This window comes from Salvelinus fontinalis, chromosome 41 (assembly GCF_029448725.1).
Source record: "Salvelinus fontinalis isolate EN_2023a chromosome 41, ASM2944872v1, whole genome shotgun sequence".
NCBI classification, from domain to species: domain Eukaryota; kingdom Metazoa; phylum Chordata; class Actinopteri; order Salmoniformes; family Salmonidae; genus Salvelinus; species Salvelinus fontinalis.
In genome coordinates this window covers 23,319,017-23,338,379 of record NC_074705.1, presented here as the reverse complement: position 1 = coordinate 23,338,379, position 19,363 = coordinate 23,319,017, and the positions used below count along the sequence as shown (strand labels likewise).

Genomic DNA, 19,363 nt, shown 5'->3' with positions numbered 1-19,363 from the left:
ACCACAGATAAAGGAGTCAATGTCTCATCGGATGTATAAATCTGAAGTATCCATGTAGAACCTCCACTCACTACGTTTTGTAGACTTGACTCTTCACCAAAGTTTCAAATGTTTTTGTTGTTTAGGAATGCAAGGGCGAATTGAGTTATTGCACAAAACACACTTTGGAGAAAAGGAATTCCCGCTTGCAAACACGTGCCAATAGGATCTTGCTAGCTCGTGCTTGGCTCTGCCCACCTCGGTTGTTCTGTCCAATATGATAATTTGCTCACATTAGAAACGACGCCGATGAGATATATTGGGTTAGTTGCCAGTATCTTTGGTATACCACGCAATGCCAGGTACGGTACAGGCCTATAGGGTGTCTATGGCATCAGGCACATTCAAATTATTAAAAAGAAAACCACTGCTTTATTACTACTAAATTCTAAGTGTGACAGTTTTACAATTCTGTTAAAAAGACAGCCTTCACTCTCACAAAATACATGTACAAAACTGAAGCCTTGGTCTCTATAGAAATATATACATACAACATACTGCTACATACATTCAACACAAAATCAACATTGGTTTAAATTTCAGAAAATAAACAAATAAAACGATAGATTATTTATATTCCAATTAGACAGCACTACGTAAAAATGGACTTTACTATTATTGATTATGAGAGGTAAGGCAGTGATCTTGCAATCACATCACACATTTTAAGATTGTCATTGTAAAGTTTGCTAGTACTACAGTAAACTTGTTCTCACATAGGTTAATAAAGAACAGAGATACACACAGAGATACACACAGAGATACACACTGGCAGAGTAGAAGTGTGAGCATGCTTTAAAGGCACATGGCTTTAGTTTGAGCAATAGCACTTTACCAACTGCATATTTCTATATAAGCACAAACTTTAAATAAAATATTTTTGCAAACTACTGTATTTCATGTATGCATTCAATAATATGATTAGTGTTAATACTCTGATTAACTCACTTCACCTGTGCCAGAGAGGGAGGTTTGCACTGCTCGTGATAGCACATGTGCAGATCAAATACGCCACTGGAACTCAGATTACTGTGTTTACATGCCATTAATACACCACTGGAACTCAGATTGTGTTTACATGCCATTAATACACCACTGAAACTCAGATTAATATGTTTACATGCCATTAATACACCACTGAAACTCAGATGAAGGTGTTTACATGCCATTAATACGCCACTGGAACTCAGATGAAGGTGTTTACATGCCATTAATACACCACTGAAACTCAGATGAAGGTGTTTACATGCCATTAATACGCCACTGGAACTCAGATGAAGGTGTTTACATGCCATTAATACACCACTGGAACTCAGATGAAGGTGTTTACATGCCATTATAATTAGAAAGATTGCGGCATATGCTTACTTCCCGTTTGACCTTACACCGATTAAGAAAATCAGAGTAAGGTGTTGACATGACTAATGCCAAACTCTGAGTATTAATCCTAATTAGCTAATATTGAATAATTAGTGTGCATGTAAACATACTCAGTGTAGTAGTCATTGGCGTCATAGGTTTGTCTATGATCCTGAGAATTTGTAAGGCTTAGCAATTTACTTTGCAACTTTGCAAATTGTTTTGTAAAACTTTCCTGCAAAGCATGTACACTTTATTTTTTATATATCTATTTATATTTTTATTTTTTTACCCCGTTTTCTCCCCAATTTCGTGGTATCCAATTGGTAGTTACAGTCTTGTCTCCTCGCTGCAACTCCCGTACAGACTCAGGAGAGGCGAAGGTCGAGAGCCATGTGTCCTCCGAAACACGACCCAACCAACCTGCACTGCTTCTTGACACAAAGCCTGCTTAACCCGGAAGCCAGCCTTACCAATGTGTCGGAGGAAACACCGTACACCTGGCGACCGTATCAGCGTGCACTGTACCCGGCCCGCCACAGGAGTCGTAAGAGAGCGGATGGGACAAGGACATCCCTGCCGACCAAACCCTCCCCTAACCTAGATGACGCTGGGCCAATTGTGCGCTGCCCCATGGGTCTCCCGGTTGCGGCCAACTGCGACAGAGCCTGGACTCAAACCAGGATCTCTAGTGGCACAGCTAGCCTTAGACTAGCCATGCCCTAAGCATGTAAACAGCATGTAAAACTTGTAGTGTACTCAAGGCTTAAAAGGGCTTCTGAAGTTTGTAATTTTCACTTTGAAACTCCTGACTTGATTCTCCTGTACAAAAAATATATTAACCCCTACAAAATGTATTATAAATACATTTTTGATTATAATCCATATAATAAACATTTCCTTTTTACAGTACTATTTTCCTGCAGTAACAAACTCAGCTTAGCTCAAATTAAGATCCTACATCTGTAACTCAAATTGACCTCTATTTCTCAGATCGGGATGTAACATTCTTTTAATGGGTAGAATAAAGTGGTAGATTGTTCCCTTTGTCATCCAGTGCTCATTGTCTAGATGTTTGTTTCTCTTGATCCACAGTGATCCTCTGGCCCACAGATCCACAGCTAAAACACATCAGTAGGAACAAGTTGGTAACACACTGGTAGAGTTGGTAACACACTGGTAGAGTTGGTAACACACTGGTAGAGTTGGTAACACACTGGTAGAGTTGGTAACACACTGGTAGAGTTGGTAACACACTGGTAGAGTTGGTAACACACTGGTAGAGTTGGTAACACACTGGTAGAGTTGGTAACACACTGGTAGAGTTGGTAACACACTGGTAGAGTTGGTAACACACTGGTAGAGTTGGTAACACACTGGTAGAGTTGGTAACACACTGGTAGAGTTGGTAACACACTGGTAGAGTTGGTAACACACTGGTAGAGTTGGCCTAAATTGGTTCACAATTAAGAGAATGAGGTGGATGCAGTGTATATTATTTTACAGTCAAACTTACCGTCCTACAATACTGAATTATTTACTGAATCATCCTTATGATCATTTTTCCTCGCCAAGGCTTCCTCTGCAAAATAACAAACAAAACAGAATAGTTGGAGTGCTCGAAGTCCCATTGCCAAGCTAGATAGAGCTACCACCATATTGCTAACACCTAAATATAATACTGTTTATGCCATTTAGCGAAGTAATTTATCCAAAGTGACTTACTGTACAGTCATGCATGCATACATTTTTCATTTGGGTAGCCCAGGAGGGTAAAGTTATATTCCTAACTCCTAATTGGTCCCTTCAGATCAAACATAGAAGTGGAAGATGCTGGGCATCATACCTTCCTTCCCCTGCCCCACTTCAGCTGCGGTTGTGTTAAACGCAGAGAAGAAACACGTAGACTACAGCCCCTCTATAAAGCATCTAGAAACATCTATATAAGTCTATAAACGATCAATAAATGAGCTAAAAAGCACAATAATTGGTATCAAAGAAAAAATAAAGTCACTTTTACACCCAGTACTTGGAGCAATACTTCCATCTATGACGGAATAGACTAATCAAGTTTTTCAGATATTTTGAGATATGCATCTAATGATACTTCTGGTGCTATTTCTGCATCATGCAGTCTAGAAGTAGCTCTATGACTTGCCTGTGGGTGCAGAAACTCCATTTGATGTGTCAGTGGCTGAAGAGAGAGAGAAGAGTTTAGCTTAGCTTTATTATACACAGAACAGATCCTGTTTGTTGTGGTCAAGTAAAGGAAACACTTACTAGGTCCCACTTCTCTCTGGTGTTTCCAAAATTCTAGTAATGGAAAACAGAGAAGAGATATTTAATTAGGTCAATAATCTCAACAGTGACTAATGCAAGTAATACACATGTACCATGTTCATCTCCCTTCCACAGGAGCAAAGGGACATGATCGTGAGAAATCGTGATGGCAGCGAAAACAATGAATGGAACATTATAACAAAACAATCAATGGAACTTAAATGAAGATTACTACAAAACAATTAATGTAACTTAAATGAACATTATCACAAAACAATTATTGGAACTTAAATGAACATGTCACGAACGTCGTCAGGGAAATGACCGGACCAAGGTGCAGCGTGATGAGCGTACATTTTACTTTATTATAAATGTCGCCAACAAAACAAGAAACAACAAAAACTAACGTGAAGCTGACTAGGGATATAAAGGCCACTAACACAGACAACTACCCACAACTAAGGTGGAAAAACAGGCTGCCTAAGTATGATTCCCAATCAGAGACAACGATAGTGTAAAGTCCTGACCAGAGTTCTTATGTGTTGTGCTTGTTTTAGTGTTGGTCAGGACGTGAGCTGGGTGGGCATTCTATGTTGTGTGTCTAGTTTGTTTCTGTGTTCAGCCTAATATGGTTCTCAATCAGAGGCAGCTGTCAATCGTCCCTGATTGAGAATCATATATAGGTGGCTTGTTTTGTGTTGGGGATTTGTGGGTGGTTGTCTTCCGTGTCAGTGTTTGTTACCACACGGGACTGTGACGGTTAGTTCATTTTGTTATTTTGTAATTGTCTTGTTTACGTGTTCATTAAATCATGGAAAATTACCACGCTGCACATTGGTCCTCCGATCCTTCTCGCCTCTCCTCGTCCGAGGAGGAGGAAGAGCTAGACTGCAGTTACAGAACCACCCACCTAACCCGGACCAAGCAGCGTGGAAACGGGCAGCAGCGACAGCAGCAGCGGTACAAGGAGGAATGGACATGGGAGGAAATCCTAGACGGTAAAGGACCCTGGGCAGAGCCAGAGGAGTGTCGCCGCCCCAAAGCGGAGCTAGAGGCAGCGAAAGCGGAGAGGCGGCATTATGAGGCGCTAGCAAGGCAGAGCGGCTGGAAGCCCGAGAGGCTCACCCAAAAATGTATTGGGGGGGGCGGCTAGAGGGGAGTGTTGCGAAGTCAGGTAGGAGACCTGCGCCAACTTCCCGGGCTTACCGTGGAGTGAGAGGGCGTCGTACTGGTCAGACACCGTGTTATGCGGTGGAGCGCACGGTGTCCCCAGTACGCGTGCTTAGCCCAGTGCGGGCTATTCCAACTCGCCGCACTGGCCGGGCTAGAGTGGGCATCGAGTCAGGTGCCATGAAGCCGGCTCAACACATCTGGTCTCCAGTACGTCTCCTCGGGCCGGTGTACATGGCACCAGCCTTACGTAGGGTGTCCCAGGTTCGCCAGCATAGCCCAGTGGCTATTCCACCTCGCCGCACTGGCAGGGCTACGGGGAACACTCAACCTGGTAAGGTTGGGCAGGCTCGGTGTTCACGAGCTCGTGTACTCCTTCACGGTCCGGTATATCCGGCGCCACCTTCCCGCCCCAGCCCAGTACCACCAGTGCCTACACCACGCACCAGGCTTCCAGTGCGTCTCCAGAGCCCTGTTCCTCCTCCACGCACTCTCCCTGTGGTGCGTGTCTCCAGCCCAGTACCTCCAGTTCCGGCACTACGCATCAAGCCTCCTGTGCGTCTCCAGAGCCCTGTACGCACTGTTCCTTCTCCCCGCACTCGCCCTGAGGTGCGTGCCCTCAGCCCGGTACAACCAGTGCCGGTACCACGCACCAGGCCTATAGTGCGCTTCGAGAGTCCAGTGTGCCCTGGTCCTGCTCCCCGCACTAGCCTTGAGGTGCGGGTCTCCAGTCCGGTACCACCAGTTCCGGCACCACGCACCAGGCCTACTGTGCGCCTCAGCAGGTCAGAGTCGGCCGTCTGCCCAACGCCGCCTGCACTGCTCGTCTGCCCAGCGCCGTCTGAGCTGCCTGCCTGCCCAGCGCCGTCTGAGCCATCCGTCTGCCCAGCGCCATCTGAGCCGCCCGTCTGTCCCGAGCCGTCAGAGCCGCCCGTCTGTCCCGAGCCGTTAGAGCCGTCCGCCAGTCAGGAGCCGCTAGAGCCGTCTGCCAGTCAGGAGCCGCCAGCCAGTCAGGAGCCGCCAGAGCCGCCAGCCAGTCAGGAGCCGCCAGCAAGTCAGGAGCTGCCAGAGCCGCCAGCCAGTCAGGAGCTGCCAGAGCCGCCAGCCAGTCAGGAGCTGCCAGAGCCGCCAGCCAGTCAGGAGCTGCCAGAGCCGCCAGCCAGTCAGGAGCTGCCAGAGCCGCCAGCCAGTCAGGAGCTGCCAGAGCCGCCTGCCAGTCATGAGCCGCCTGCCAGTCATGAGCCGCCTTCCAGTCATGAGCCGCCTTCCAGTCATGAGCCGCCTTCCAGTCATGAGCCGCCCTGCAGTCATGAGCCGCCCTGCAGTCATGAGCCGCCCTCCAGTCATGAGCCGCTTTTCAGTCCGGAGCTGCCACTCAGTCCGGAGCTGCCACTCAGTCCGGAGCTGCCACTCAGTCCGGAGCTGCCACTCAGTCCGGAGCTGCCACTCAGTCCGGAGCTACCTCTCTGTCCTGAGCTACCTCTCTGTCCTGAGCTACATCTCTGTCCTGAGCTGTCTCCTCTATCTAGGGGGGACCTTTGTGAAGGTTCCTAGACCAGGGTCGGGGGCGAGGGTCGCCACTCAAAGGACCCTAAGGAGGGGGACAAAGACAATGGTGGAGTGGTGTCCTCGTCCTGCGCCGGAGGCGCCACCGCGGACAGATGCCCACCCAGACCCTCCTCTTGAGTTTTAGGGGTGCGTTCGGAGTCCGCACCTCAGGAGGGGGGTACTGTAACGTCCTGACCAGAGTTCTTATGTGTTGTGCTTGTTTTAGTGTTGGTCAGGACGTGAGCTGGGTGGGCATTCTATGTTGTGTGTCTAGTTTGTCTGTTTCTGTGTTCAGCCTAATATGGTTCTCAATCAGAGGCAGCTGTCAATCGTCCCTGATTGAGAATCATATATAGGTGGCTTGTTTTGTGTTGGGGATTTGTGGGTGGTTGTCTTCCGTGTCAGTGTTTGTTACCACACGGGACTGTGCCGGTTAGTTCATTTTGTTATTTTGTAATTGTCTTGCTTACGTGTTCATTAAATCATGGAAAATTACCACGCTGCACATTGGTCCTCCGATCCTTCTCGCCTCTCCTCGTCCGAGGAGGACGAAGAGCTAGACTGCCGTTACAGATAGACAGCTGTCCCTGATTGAGAACCATACCCGGCCAAAACATAGAAACAGAAAACTAGAATGCCCACCCTAGTCACACCCTGGCCTAACCAAACTAGAGAATAAAAGCCTCTCTATGGTCAGGGCGTGACAGTACCCCCCCCCCCCCCCCCCCCTCCCCCCAAAGGTGCGGACTCCGGCCTGCAAAACCTGACTCTATAGGGGAGGGTCCGGGTGGGCATCTACTTCGGTGGCGGCTCCGGTGCGGGACGCAGACCCCGCTCCACCTCTGGCTCCCCCCACTTTGGTGGTGCCTCTGGACTGGGGACCCTCGCTGCAAGCCCCGGACTGGGGACCCTCGCTGCAGGCCCCGGACTGGGGACCCTCGCTGCAGGCCCCGGACTGGGGACCCTCGCTGCCAGCCCCGGACTGGGGACACTCGCTGCCAGCCCCGGACTGGGGACACTCGCTGCAAGCCCCGGACTGGGGACCCTCGCTGCAGGCCCCGGACTGGGGACCCTCGCTGCAGGCCCCGGACTGGGGACCCTCGCTGCAAGCCCCGGACTGGGGACCCTCGCTGCAAGCCCCGGACTGGGGACCCTCGTTGCAGGCCCCGGACTGGGGACCCTTGCTGCAGGCCCCGGACTGGGGAACCTCGCTGCAGGCCCCGGACTGGGGAACCTCGCTGCAGGCCTCGGACTGTGGAACCTCGCTGCAGGCTCCGGACTGGGGGTCGTCGCTGGAGGCTCCGGACTGGAGGCCGTCGTTGGAGGCTCCGGACTGGAGACCGTCGCTGCAGGCTCCGGACCGCGGATCAACACCGGAGGCTTCGTGCCATGGATCATCACTGGAGGCTTCGTGCCATGGATCATCACTGGAGGCTTCGTGCCATGGATCATCACTGGAGGCTTCGTGCCATGGATCATCACTGGAGGCTTCGTGCCATCGATCATCACTGGAGGGAGGAGACGTATGGACAGCCTGGTGCGTGGAGCTGCCACAGGGCTTACCAGGCTGGGGAGACATACAGGAGGCATGGTTCTGGGAGCAGGCACAGGACTCACCAGGCTGGGGAGACATACTGGAGGCCTGGTTCTTGGAGCAGGCACCGGATACACTGGGCTGTGGAGGCGCACTGGAGGTCTCAAGCGTAGAGCCTGCACAACTGTCCTGGCTGGATGGTTACCTTCGCCTGGCAAAGGCGGGGCACTGGCACAGGACGCCCCGGAGACACAGTGCGCAGAGCCGGGTCCTGGGCCGTAGATGCGCTGAGCCGGCACCATCCGTCCTGGCTGGATGCCCACTCTAGCCCGGCCGATGCGGGGAGCTGGAATGTAGCGCACCGGGTTGTGAACGCGCACTGGAGACACCGTGCGCTCCACCACATAACACGGTGCCTGACCAGTACCACGCTCCCTACGGTAAGCACGAGGAGTTGGCTCAGATCTCCAACCTGACTCAGGCAATCTCTTCGTGAGCTCCCCCACATTTGTTTTTGGGAGTGGCCTCCCGGTCTTTTGTGCCAGCCGTGACCCTGTGTAATCCTGGGCCCTTTTACTCACTGCCTCCGCCTTCCTTGCTGCTTCCACGGCAGACAATCCTTTCCCGCCAGGATCTCCTCCCACGTCCAAGATCCTTTCCCATTCAGGATGTCCTCCCATGTCCAGTCCTCCTTACCACGCTGCTTGGTCCGTTTGTGGTGGGTAGTTCTGTCACGAACGTTGTCAGGGAAATGACCAGACCAAGGTGCAGCGTGGTGAGCGTACATTTTACTTTATTATAAATGTCGCCAACAAAACAAGAAACAACAAAAACGAACGTGTAGCTGACTAGGACTATACAGGCCACTAACACAGACAACTACCCACAACTAAGGTGGAAAAACAGGCTGCCTAAGTATGATTCCCAATCAGAGACAACAATAGACAGCTGTCCCTGATTGAGAACCATACCCGGTCAAAATATAGAAACAGAAAACATAGAAATAAAGAAACTAGAATGCCCACCCTAGTCACACCCTGGCCTAACCAAAACAGAGAATAAAAGCCTCTCTATGGCCAGGGCATGACAGAACATTACTAAAAAACAATTAATGGAACTTAAATGAACATTACTACAAAACAATTAATGGAACTTAAATGAACATTACTACAAAATAAAAGTCATGCATGTTTCCTACCTCCTTTCCATGGCATTGATTCTGAATGAAAAAAAGGAAAAATGGATTACTTTCATAAACTCTCAACTATTACCCAAGATTACAGACAGACAGACAGGCAGACAGACAGACAGACAATCATCCTACCTTTTTCAAAGAACCAAACTCCTGTGGTGTAGAAAAAGAAGAATACATTTACTTTGCAAGACAAATCCACCTCATACTGATATAAGTAAAATTTGCAATAAACATAATTTGTCCTTACCTGTTTTAGCTCTATGACCAAGAATGAACAATAGAACTCCAGCAATAGCAAGAACAAAGACAGAAATACCAAATAACTTGGACTTGGTCAACCAGCCATCTGCAGTGAGGAAGGAATACATTTAATATTAACATTTAATAAAATATGGCACAACTTTCCAGTCCAGATGCTTTTTTCCAGATGCTTTTGTTCTATCTTCCCAAATCCCTCAGCTACACTGACTATACCAAACATTAGGAACACCGTCTTAATATTGAGTACCTCACCTATCAACAATCCCTGATTCATACATATCATTACAAGTAGTAGTCTTAGGCTATAACAACATACTGGGCAGTGTAACAACAACTATGAGTGGCCTTTCACCTGGGCCAAATGGGTCTTTATCAAAGACTTCACTGGCCTCGCTCACAGGGTCCTTGAACTGACAGGTGTAGCTGATTTAGTGTTGTCACTCTTACGAGAGTCCTCTCACCTGAGTCCAACACCAGTTCGACTGGCTCGCTGACTTCACCTTCCCCAGCAGAGTTCTTCATCTTGCAGAAGAACTTGTAACTGTTGGTTGATTTGCCAGTGTCGTTCTTAGAGACATTCCTCTGTTTGTAGAAGACCTCCCACGCCCCCTCTCCCATTTTCCAGCTGTAGGTGACGGGTTCAGCATCAGTGGTGTCACCCTCACAGGTTAGAATGCAGGAGGTTAGGTTGGCGTTACAGGAAGAAGTGATTGTGGGTTTGGGTACTGCCTCTGAAAATAGAGGAGATCAAGACAGAACAATGTTTTTTTTGGGGGTGCTTGTACTCGCTGTTTCGTGCACGCCAAACACACATGCAAACAGACACACAGCCATGTTTTCGTTACTTGTCAGGACTTTTTGGGGAATACAGTTTTTTCCCATTCAAAACCCTTTCTTTTCCCCAAACCCCTAACCTTAGCCCGAAACCAAACTAACTCCTAACCCTAATCATAACCCTACACCTAACCTTAACCCGAACTAACTCCTTACCCTACCCATAACCTTAAAGATGCACTCCAGGATCTTAAGCACACTCAAATTCAGAACATATAGTACAAACTGGATTCGTAACATAGAGTATCATACAAATTGCAAAAACATTTATTATAATAATAAACAAATACAAATTGCAGGATATATCATATCATACGAAATGGATGAAGTAGTACACAATTGGATGATGTAGTATAAAAAAACGGGGATCACTTTTGGCACGTTTGCACCACATTCAAAACTACTGGCTGAAATTATACAAACGTTTGAGAGTGCATCTTTAACCTTAACCTTAACCCCAAACCCTAAACCAAACCCTAAACCTAACCCTTAAACCTAACCCTAAACCTAACCCTTAAACCTAACCCTAAATCTAACCCTTAAACCTAACCCTTAAACCTAACCCTTAAACCTAACCCTAAACCTAACCCTTAAACCTAACCCTTAAACCTAACCCTTAAACCTAAAATAGCATTTTAACTTTTCAGGACATGCTAAATGTCATGACTTTCCAGAATCTTTATTGTTTTCCTATCTTGTCAGGACATTCTGGTCAAGATTAGAGGTCGGCATGGCCGATTAATTAGGGCCGATTTTAAGTTTTCATAACAATCGGTAATTAGCCTTTTTGGATGCCGATTACGGCCGATTACAATGCAATCCAAGAGGAAACTGCGTGGCAGGCTGACCACCTGTTACGCGAGTGCAGCGTCAAAAGGACCTTGTAAGGTGCCAAGGTAAGTTACTAGTGAGCATTAAACTTATCTTATAAAAAACAATCAATCTTCACATAATCACTAGTTTACTACACATAGTTGATGATATTAATAGGTTAACTAGCTTGTCCTGCATTGCATATAATCAATGCGGTGCCTGTTAATTTATTTAATCACAGCTTACTTCAGCATCGCCAAATGGGTGATGATTTAACAAAAGCATTCTCTAAAAATGTACCTAACCATAAACATCAATGCCTTTCTTAAAATCAATACACAGATGTAGATTTTTTAAACCTGCATATTTAGTTAACAGAAATTTATGTTAGCAGGCAATATTAACTAGGGAAATTGTGTCACTTCTCTTGCATTCAGTGCAAGCAGAGTCAGGGTATATGCAACAGTTTGGGCCGCCTGGCTCATTGCGAACTGTTAACTAATTTGCCCGAATTTTACATAATTATGACATAACATTGAAGGTTGCGCAATGTAACAGGAATATTTAGACTTATGGATGCCACCCGTTAGATAACATACGGAACGGTTCCGTATTTCACTGAAAGAATAAACGTTTTGTTTTCGAAATGATAGTTTCCGGATTTGACCATATTAATGACCAAAGGCTCGTATTTCTGAGTATATTATATTATAATTAAGTATATGATTTGATATATGATAGAGCAGTCTGACTGAGCGGTGGTAGGCAGCAGCAGGCTGGTAAACATTAATTCAAACAGCACTTTACTGCGTTTTCCAGCAGCTCTTAGCAATGCTTGAGGCACAGCGCTGTTTATGACTTCAAGCCTATCAACTCCCAAGATTAGGCTAGCAATACTAAAATGCCTATAAGAACATCCAATAGTCAAAGGTATATGAAATACAAATGGTAGAGAGAAATAGTCGACGCGTCATAATTCCTATAATAACTACAACCTAAAACTTCTTAACTAGGAATATTGAAGAACTGGGAATATTGAACCACCAGCTTTCATATGTTCTCATGTTCTGAGCAAGGAACTTCAACGTTAGCTTTTTTAAATGGCACATATTGCACTTTTACTTTATTCTCCAACACTGTTTTTGCATTATTTAAACGAAATTGAACATGTTTCATTATTTATTTGAGACTAAATTGATTTGATTTATTTATTATATTAAGTTAAAATAAAAGTGTTCATTGTTCATTCAGTATTGTTGTAATTGTTATTATTACGGCCGATTAATCGGTATCAGCTTTTTTTGGTCCTCCAATAATCGGTATCGGCGTTGAAAAATCATAATTGGTCGACCTCTACTCAAGATAGGAAAACAAGTCCACACACACACACACTTACTGATAACAGATAGTGTATATGTCTTGTCAAGCAGTTTGCTGTTGAACTCCACAGAATAAACTCCACTGTCTGTTTTCTTCAATCCACTGATTCTCAGCTCTCCAGTAGTCTGGTTCAGGGTTGTACGGTTTTTGAAGGCAGCATAGATGTCCAGACCACCAAAATCCTTGTCCCACTCTGCCACCTTGTTCTTCCCATGCCTCCATAGGATGCTTGTGATGGGGTCAGTCACTGTGGACTTGTCTGGTTTCAACACCAGCTCACCTCCCACTTTTCTGTAGAGCTGTTCACCTGGAAAACCCGACAATATGCCATACTTGTAACAGAATACCAAGGAGATGAACCAAGGAGATGTAGCCAATCCAGGTTAGGAGTCTGATAGCCTATATCTATCTATACATGTATACACAAGACCTGCAGATTATTGTGGCCTTCTCATCCCATTGCATGAACATATTCCAACCATATTGTTCTGTTTCCTGCCACATATTTAGAAATGAGAAAGAAGTTATACCTCATGAATAAACCCCTAGAGTCGATTGACACACCAGTGCATCAATCTAAGCAACATAATACAATTTATCAAAATCCGTTTGTTTAAGCTAGAGATATCTAGATGTGTCATACTTGAGTTAAATTAAAGATACCTTAACAGAAAACGACAAGCAAAAGTGAAAGTCAGGCAGTAAAATACTACTTGAGTAAAAATCTAAAAGTAATTGGTTTGAAATATACTTAAGTATCAAAAGTAAATGTAATTGCTAAAATATACTAAAGTATCAAAAGTTAAAGTAAAAATAATTTCAAATTTCTTATATTAAGCAAACCAGACGGCACCATTTTCTTGTTTTTTTAAATGCATGGATAGCCAGGGGCACGATCCAACACTCAGACATCACTTACAAATGAAGCATTTGTGTTTAGTGAGTCCGCCAGATCAGAGTCAGTAGGAATGACCAGGGATGTTCTCTTGATAAGTGTGTGAATTGGACCATTTTCCGTCCTGCTAAGCATTCAAAATGTAATGAGTACTTTTCGGTGCCAGGGAAAATGTATGGAGTAAAAAGTACAATATTTTCTTTAGGAATGTAGTTAAGTAAAAGTAAAAGTTGTCAAACATATAAATAGTAAAGTAAAGATACCAAAAAACGACTTAAGTAGTACTTTGAAGTATTTTTACTTAAGTACTTTTGTTAGGCCTCTATGCAACCCGCTCACACTAAGTCTATCTATCCCACTGGGCACACACTGGTTTAATCAACGTTGGTTCAGGAATAGACGTTGAATTGACGTCTGTGTCCAGTGGATGTAGCCTACATTAAAAGGTGCGGTCATTTTTCTAATCGATAGGCCTAAAAAATTGTATTTTTACCACTTCCATGCGATTATGCTGGTGGTAGGTAGACTCCTACACATTGTGAAAGCTTCAGTTCACTCCGACGGTTTCCATTTTGGAGGCTTGTGTAGAACATACGTTGTTTTGCTGTGTCATTCTTGACCTTGTTTCTAAGACGCACACAACAACCTAAATTACTAACAAACTAGAATTTGCGAATGGGCCCCCACCCATATCGACTATCGTAAACCATGGATAATCCATGCGCAACATAACCTACCTGAAATTGTGCAGATTATTGCTTCCACCAGAAAGACAGTCAGAAGTGTGATCGACATTTTCTTTTGAGTCTCGTTGATAATTCGTCAGATCTGTTAACACTGCTATTGCAGTAGCCTGGGTTACATTACTTGTTTGTCTTTCTGAAAAAGCTCCGTTTTTGTAGCCTATGAGGTAAATGTCAACTTCCTACTAGAGCACTTCTTGATAATTAAATTGTACTGTCGTGTGGCTAAGCATTTGTTGGCTAATGACTACAATTGCCAACTATATGTATTTTAAATAGTTACAATTTAGATTGTTAAAATGTAACCTAGTTTACGGGCTACATACATTTCTTAATTGTTACAATGTAGCCCCTAGACAGAATATCCACCCTTCTCTCGAAGTGTCTCTGCCGAGTAGTGTGTTAATATTTGGCGCCTCCTACGGAATGGCATGGCATTGTATATTTCTTTCACCAATCAGGTTAGAAAAAAATTCGACCTTATCACTTTGAGGTCATCATAAAATTACAATCCAATTACAATCCATCTATAGAACTCAAACTCCCTTATTGAAAAAATCTAAATATCAAACACCTCAAATTCACAAAGGTTTGGCAGATAGATTCAAGTGCATTTGTTTTGCAACAATTTGATGAAGTGTGAATATTTCTGCCACCCACACACAGGAAAACGGTTCCAAATAAATTACATTATTACGTGCTCCTCCACCCATGTTATGTGCATGATTAAATGTCCATGTGGGCTGTGTTATGTAGGTAAAACCTCTCGTTCTCTCAAACAGGGAATTAGTGAACATAAAAGTTCAATCAGGAGAAACGACAAGGATTATACATTACATTTTAATGACCAAAAACAGGACATTTCTACCTTTAGATTTTGTGGCATAGAGAAAGTCAAGATATCAGACAGGGGAGGGGATAAACAGTAAACACTCTGAGCAAAATATGTTTTGGGATTTTCACCCTCCAGACATTATTCCTAAAAGGTCTTAATGATGAAATTCCAATGCATGGTACGTAAATATGAACATGAACTAATGCCACCACTTCAATCTACTCTGGCCTTTTTTCTTGCACTGTATGTACACAAGGATTTATGAAAACTTACTTGATAGGTTGATTTCCTCATTGTGGTTTTACATAAGTGTTTAATACGTTATGTACACACTTTATTAGAATACTTATGAATTGCACATTGTTATATTTAGTATCATGTTTATTTTCCCTCGACTCCAACCTCATTCGATGCATTGAAAGGATGTGGGTGGAGCAATGTCTACATAAGGGTGCAAATTAAAAACATTCAGAAATGCTCTGACAAAGACCTTGAGGCCGATACGTAAAGCTTAATAAAATGCAGCGATACTACCAAGAGTAGTGTGCGGGTTTCTTCTTTTCCTCTCATGTTATTCAGTTGTTACCATGCACCTGCAACAAAGATAGCTCAGATGTGCCTTTTGAATGGAGGTCATAATAGAATCTGATATAGAACTCAACTCCTTTATAGAAAAAAAAGAAATATCAAAACACCTCAAATTCACAAAGAATTGGCAGTATATGCAGGCTGGAATTCAGGTCGTTGCAGATAGAAGATGTCACACTGAGCTTTGAAGTGCATTTCCTTTGCACAGCAGCATGTCTTGGAAGGAAGGAGTTGACACACTTCGTAAACGTCAGTCCTGTGGTGTGATCCGTTTGGCGAGAAGTACTTCCAGTACATGCAACGAGACTGATCTCAAAGTCCCTTTCCCTAACTCAGTATTCACAGATCTGAAGGGTTCAGATAGGGATATGTATGTTGGTGATGGCTCAGCCCAGCCAGCCCTATACAGACATTCCTCACCAATCAAGTTTGGAAAAAAATACATTCTTAAGACAAAGTTCTGAAATAGAATTGGTGTTCAGATGTGCACCTGTATAACACAATCATTCAGTCATCAACACATCACTACAGTGTGAGGTCTGACGATACATACAATGATTGTACAAACAGCGATACATACAATGATTGTACAAGTACAGGTTTTTGCATGCGCCAGGACTCCATTTTAGAACAGTCCAGTCCCAAAATAAAGCAAAGTGGCTGGTCTTCTGTAACAGAATTACATGAGACATACCAGAAGCGAACTAAAACCTGGGATATACCAGGTTAGTGGTCTTGCCCAACAAATGTTCTTACCAATCTGGTGGCAACTAGTGTACACTGCTGTTACCCCTTACTTTGGTCTGTCACAGATTGATGTAGAGATATGAGAAAAATTATTAAAATCCAGGTGACAATGTATATTGTGAAAACAGATATACCAGAGGGTCAATTGAAGGAATTGGAAGGAGACAACCACTATGTTTGTCAAATAAAAAGAAAAAGGTATTAAAACAAATACACATTGTGTTAGTAATAAAACGTCTCAGTACTGCAGAGCTCTCTCTTAGTAATAAAACATATCAGTACTGCAGAGCTCTCTCTTAGTAATACAACATCTCAGTACTGCAGAGCTCTCTCTTAGTAATACAACATCTCAGTACTGCAGAGCTCTCTCTTAGTAATAAAACATCTCAGTACTGCAGAGCTCTCTCTTAGTAATACAACATCTCAGTACTGCAGAAATCTCTCTTAGTAATCCAACATCTCAGTACTGCAGAGCTCTCTCTTAGTAATAAAACATCTCAGTACTGCAGAGCTCTCTCTTAGTAATACAACATCTCAGTACTGCAGAAATCTCTCTTAGTAATCCAACATCTCAGTACTGCAGAGCTCTCTCTTAGTAATACAACATCTCAGTACTGCAGAGCTCTCTATTAATAATACAACATCTCAGTACTGCAGAGCTCTCTCTTAATAATACAACATCTCAGTACTGCAGAGCTCTCTCTTAGTAATACAACATCTCAGTACTGCAGAGCTCTCTCTCAATAATACAACATCTCAGTACTGCAGAGCTCTCTCTTAGTAATACAACATCTCAGTACTGCAGAGCTCTCTCTTAGTAATACAACATCTCAGTGCTGCAGAACTCTCTCTTAGTAATACAACATCTCAGTACTGCAGAGCTCTCTCTCAATAATACAACATCTCAGTGCTGCAGAACTCTCTCTTAGTAATACAACATCTCAGTACTGCAGAAATCTCTCTTAGTAATAAAGCCTCTATTAGTAATAAAACATCTCAGTACTGCAGAGCTCTCTCTTAGTAATAAAACATCTCAGTACTACAGAGCTCTCTCTTAGTAATACAACATCTCAGTACTGCAGAGCTCTCTCTTAGTAATAAAACATCTCAGTACTGCAGAGCTCTCTATTAATAATACAACATCTCAGTACTGCAGAGCTCTCTCTTAGTAATACAACATCTCAGTACTGCAGAGCTCTCTCTTAGTAATACAACATATCAGTACTGCAGAGCTCTCTCTTAGTAATACAACATATCAGTACTACAGAGCTCTCTCTTAGTAATACAACATCTCAGTACTGCAGAGCTCTATCTTAGTAATACAACATCTCAGTACTGCAGAGCTCTCTCTTAATAATAAAATATATCTTAATACCGCAGAGCTCTCTCTTAGTAATAAAACATCTCAGTACTGCAGAGCTCTCTCTTAGTAATAAAATATATCTTAATACCGCAGAGCTCTCTCTTAGTAATAAAACATCTCAGTACTGCAGAGCTCTCTCTTAGTAATAAAACATCTCAGTACTACAGAGCTCTCTCTTAGTAATAAAATATATCTTAATACCGCAGAGCTCTCTCTTAGTAATAAAACATCTCAGTGCTGCAGAGCTCTCTCTTAGTAATAAAACATCTCAGTACTGCAGAGCTCTCTCTTAGTAATAAAACATCTCAGTATTGCAGAGCTCTCTCTTAGTAATAAAACATCTCAGTATTGCAGAGCTCTCTCTTAGTAATAAAACATCTCAGTACTACAGAGCTCTCTCTTAGTAATAAAACATCTCAGTATTGCAGAGCTCTCTCTTAGTAATAAAACATCTCAGTACTGCAGAGCTCTCTCTTAGTAATAAAACATCTCAGTACTGCAGAGCTCTCTCTTAGTAATAAAACATCTCAGTATTGCAGAGCTCTCTCTTAGTAATAAAACATCTCAGTACTGAAGAGCTCTCTCTTAGTAATAAAACATCTCAGTACTGCAGAGCTCTCTCTTAATAATACAACATCTCACTACTGCAGAGCTCTCTCTTAGTAATACAACATCTCAGTACTGCAGAGCTCTCTTTGTAATACAACATATCAGTACTGCAGAGCTCTCTCTTAGTAATAAAACATCTCAGTACTGCAGAGCTCTCTTTGTAATACAACATATCAGTACTGCAGAGCTCTCTCTTAGTAATAAAACATCTCAGTACTGCAGAGCTCTCTCTTAGTAATACAACATCTCAGTACTGCAGAGCTCTCTCTTAGTAATAAAACATCTCAGTATTGCAGAGCTCTCTATTAATAATACAACATCTCAGTACTGCAGAGCTCTCTCTTAGTAATAAAACATATCAGTACTGCAGAGCTCTCTCTTAGTAATACAACATCTCAGTACTGCAGAGCTCTCTCTCAATAATACAACATCTCAGTACTGCAGAGCTCTCTCTTAGTAATAAAACATCTCAGTATTGCAGAGCTCTCTATTAATAATAAAACATCTCAGTACTGCAGAGCTCTCTCTTAGTAATAAAACATATCAGTACTGCAGAGCTCTCTCTTTGTAATACAACATCTCAGTACTGCAGAACTCTCTCTCAATAATACAACATCTCAGTACTGCAGAGCTCTCTCTTAATAATACAACACCTCAGTACTGCAGAGCTCTCTCTTAGTAATAAAACATCTCAGTTAGAGCAGAGCTCTCTCTTAATAATACAACACCTCAGTACTGCAGAGCTCTCTCTTAGTAATAAAACATCTCAGTTAGAGCAGAGGTCTCTCATAGTAATAAAACATCTCAGTACTGCAGAGCTCTCTCTTAGTAATAAAACGTCTCAGTACTGCAGAGCTCTCTCTTAGTAATAAAACATATCAGTACTGCAGAGCTCTCTCTTAGTAATACAACATCTCAGTACTGCAGAGCTCTCTCTTAGTAATAAAACATCTCAGTACTGCAGAGCTCTCTCTTAATAATACAACATCTCAGTACTGCAGAGCTCTCTCTTAGTAATACAACATCTCAGTACTGCAGAGCTCTCTCTTAGTAATACAACATCTCAGTACTGCAGAGCTCTCTCTCAATAATACAACATCTCAGTACTGCAGAGCTCTCTCTTAGTAATAAAACATCTCAGTACTGCAGAGCTCTCTCTTAGTAATAAAA

The 19,363-nt window shown here is 43.5% G+C and overlaps 1 protein-coding gene and 1 long non-coding RNA gene across 2 annotated transcripts in view; both read right to left on the bottom strand.

Moving 5' to 3' along the window:
- Positions 1–388: 388 nt before the first annotated feature.
- Positions 389–19,363, bottom strand: part of LOC129840250 (uncharacterized) — a gene marked incomplete in the record, with an annotated part of 81,380 nt that continues 62,405 nt past the window's right edge. Inside the window, 8 exon segments of the mRNA XM_055907981.1 lie at positions 389–2,519; positions 2,915–2,980; positions 3,557–3,592; positions 3,679–3,711; positions 9,129–9,149; positions 9,255–9,275; positions 9,373–9,471; positions 9,848–10,117. Coding sequence (XP_055763956.1) covers positions 2,919–2,980; positions 3,557–3,592; positions 3,679–3,711; positions 9,129–9,149; positions 9,255–9,275; positions 9,373–9,471; positions 9,848–10,117 — 542 coding nt within the window.
- Positions 12,632–14,460, bottom strand: LOC129840252 (uncharacterized). The gene is made up of 3 exons (XR_008757179.1): positions 14,046–14,460; positions 13,802–13,935; positions 12,632–12,720 (listed from the first exon to the last, which is right to left on the bottom strand). It is a non-coding gene; the product is annotated as an uncharacterized LOC129840252 (long non-coding RNA).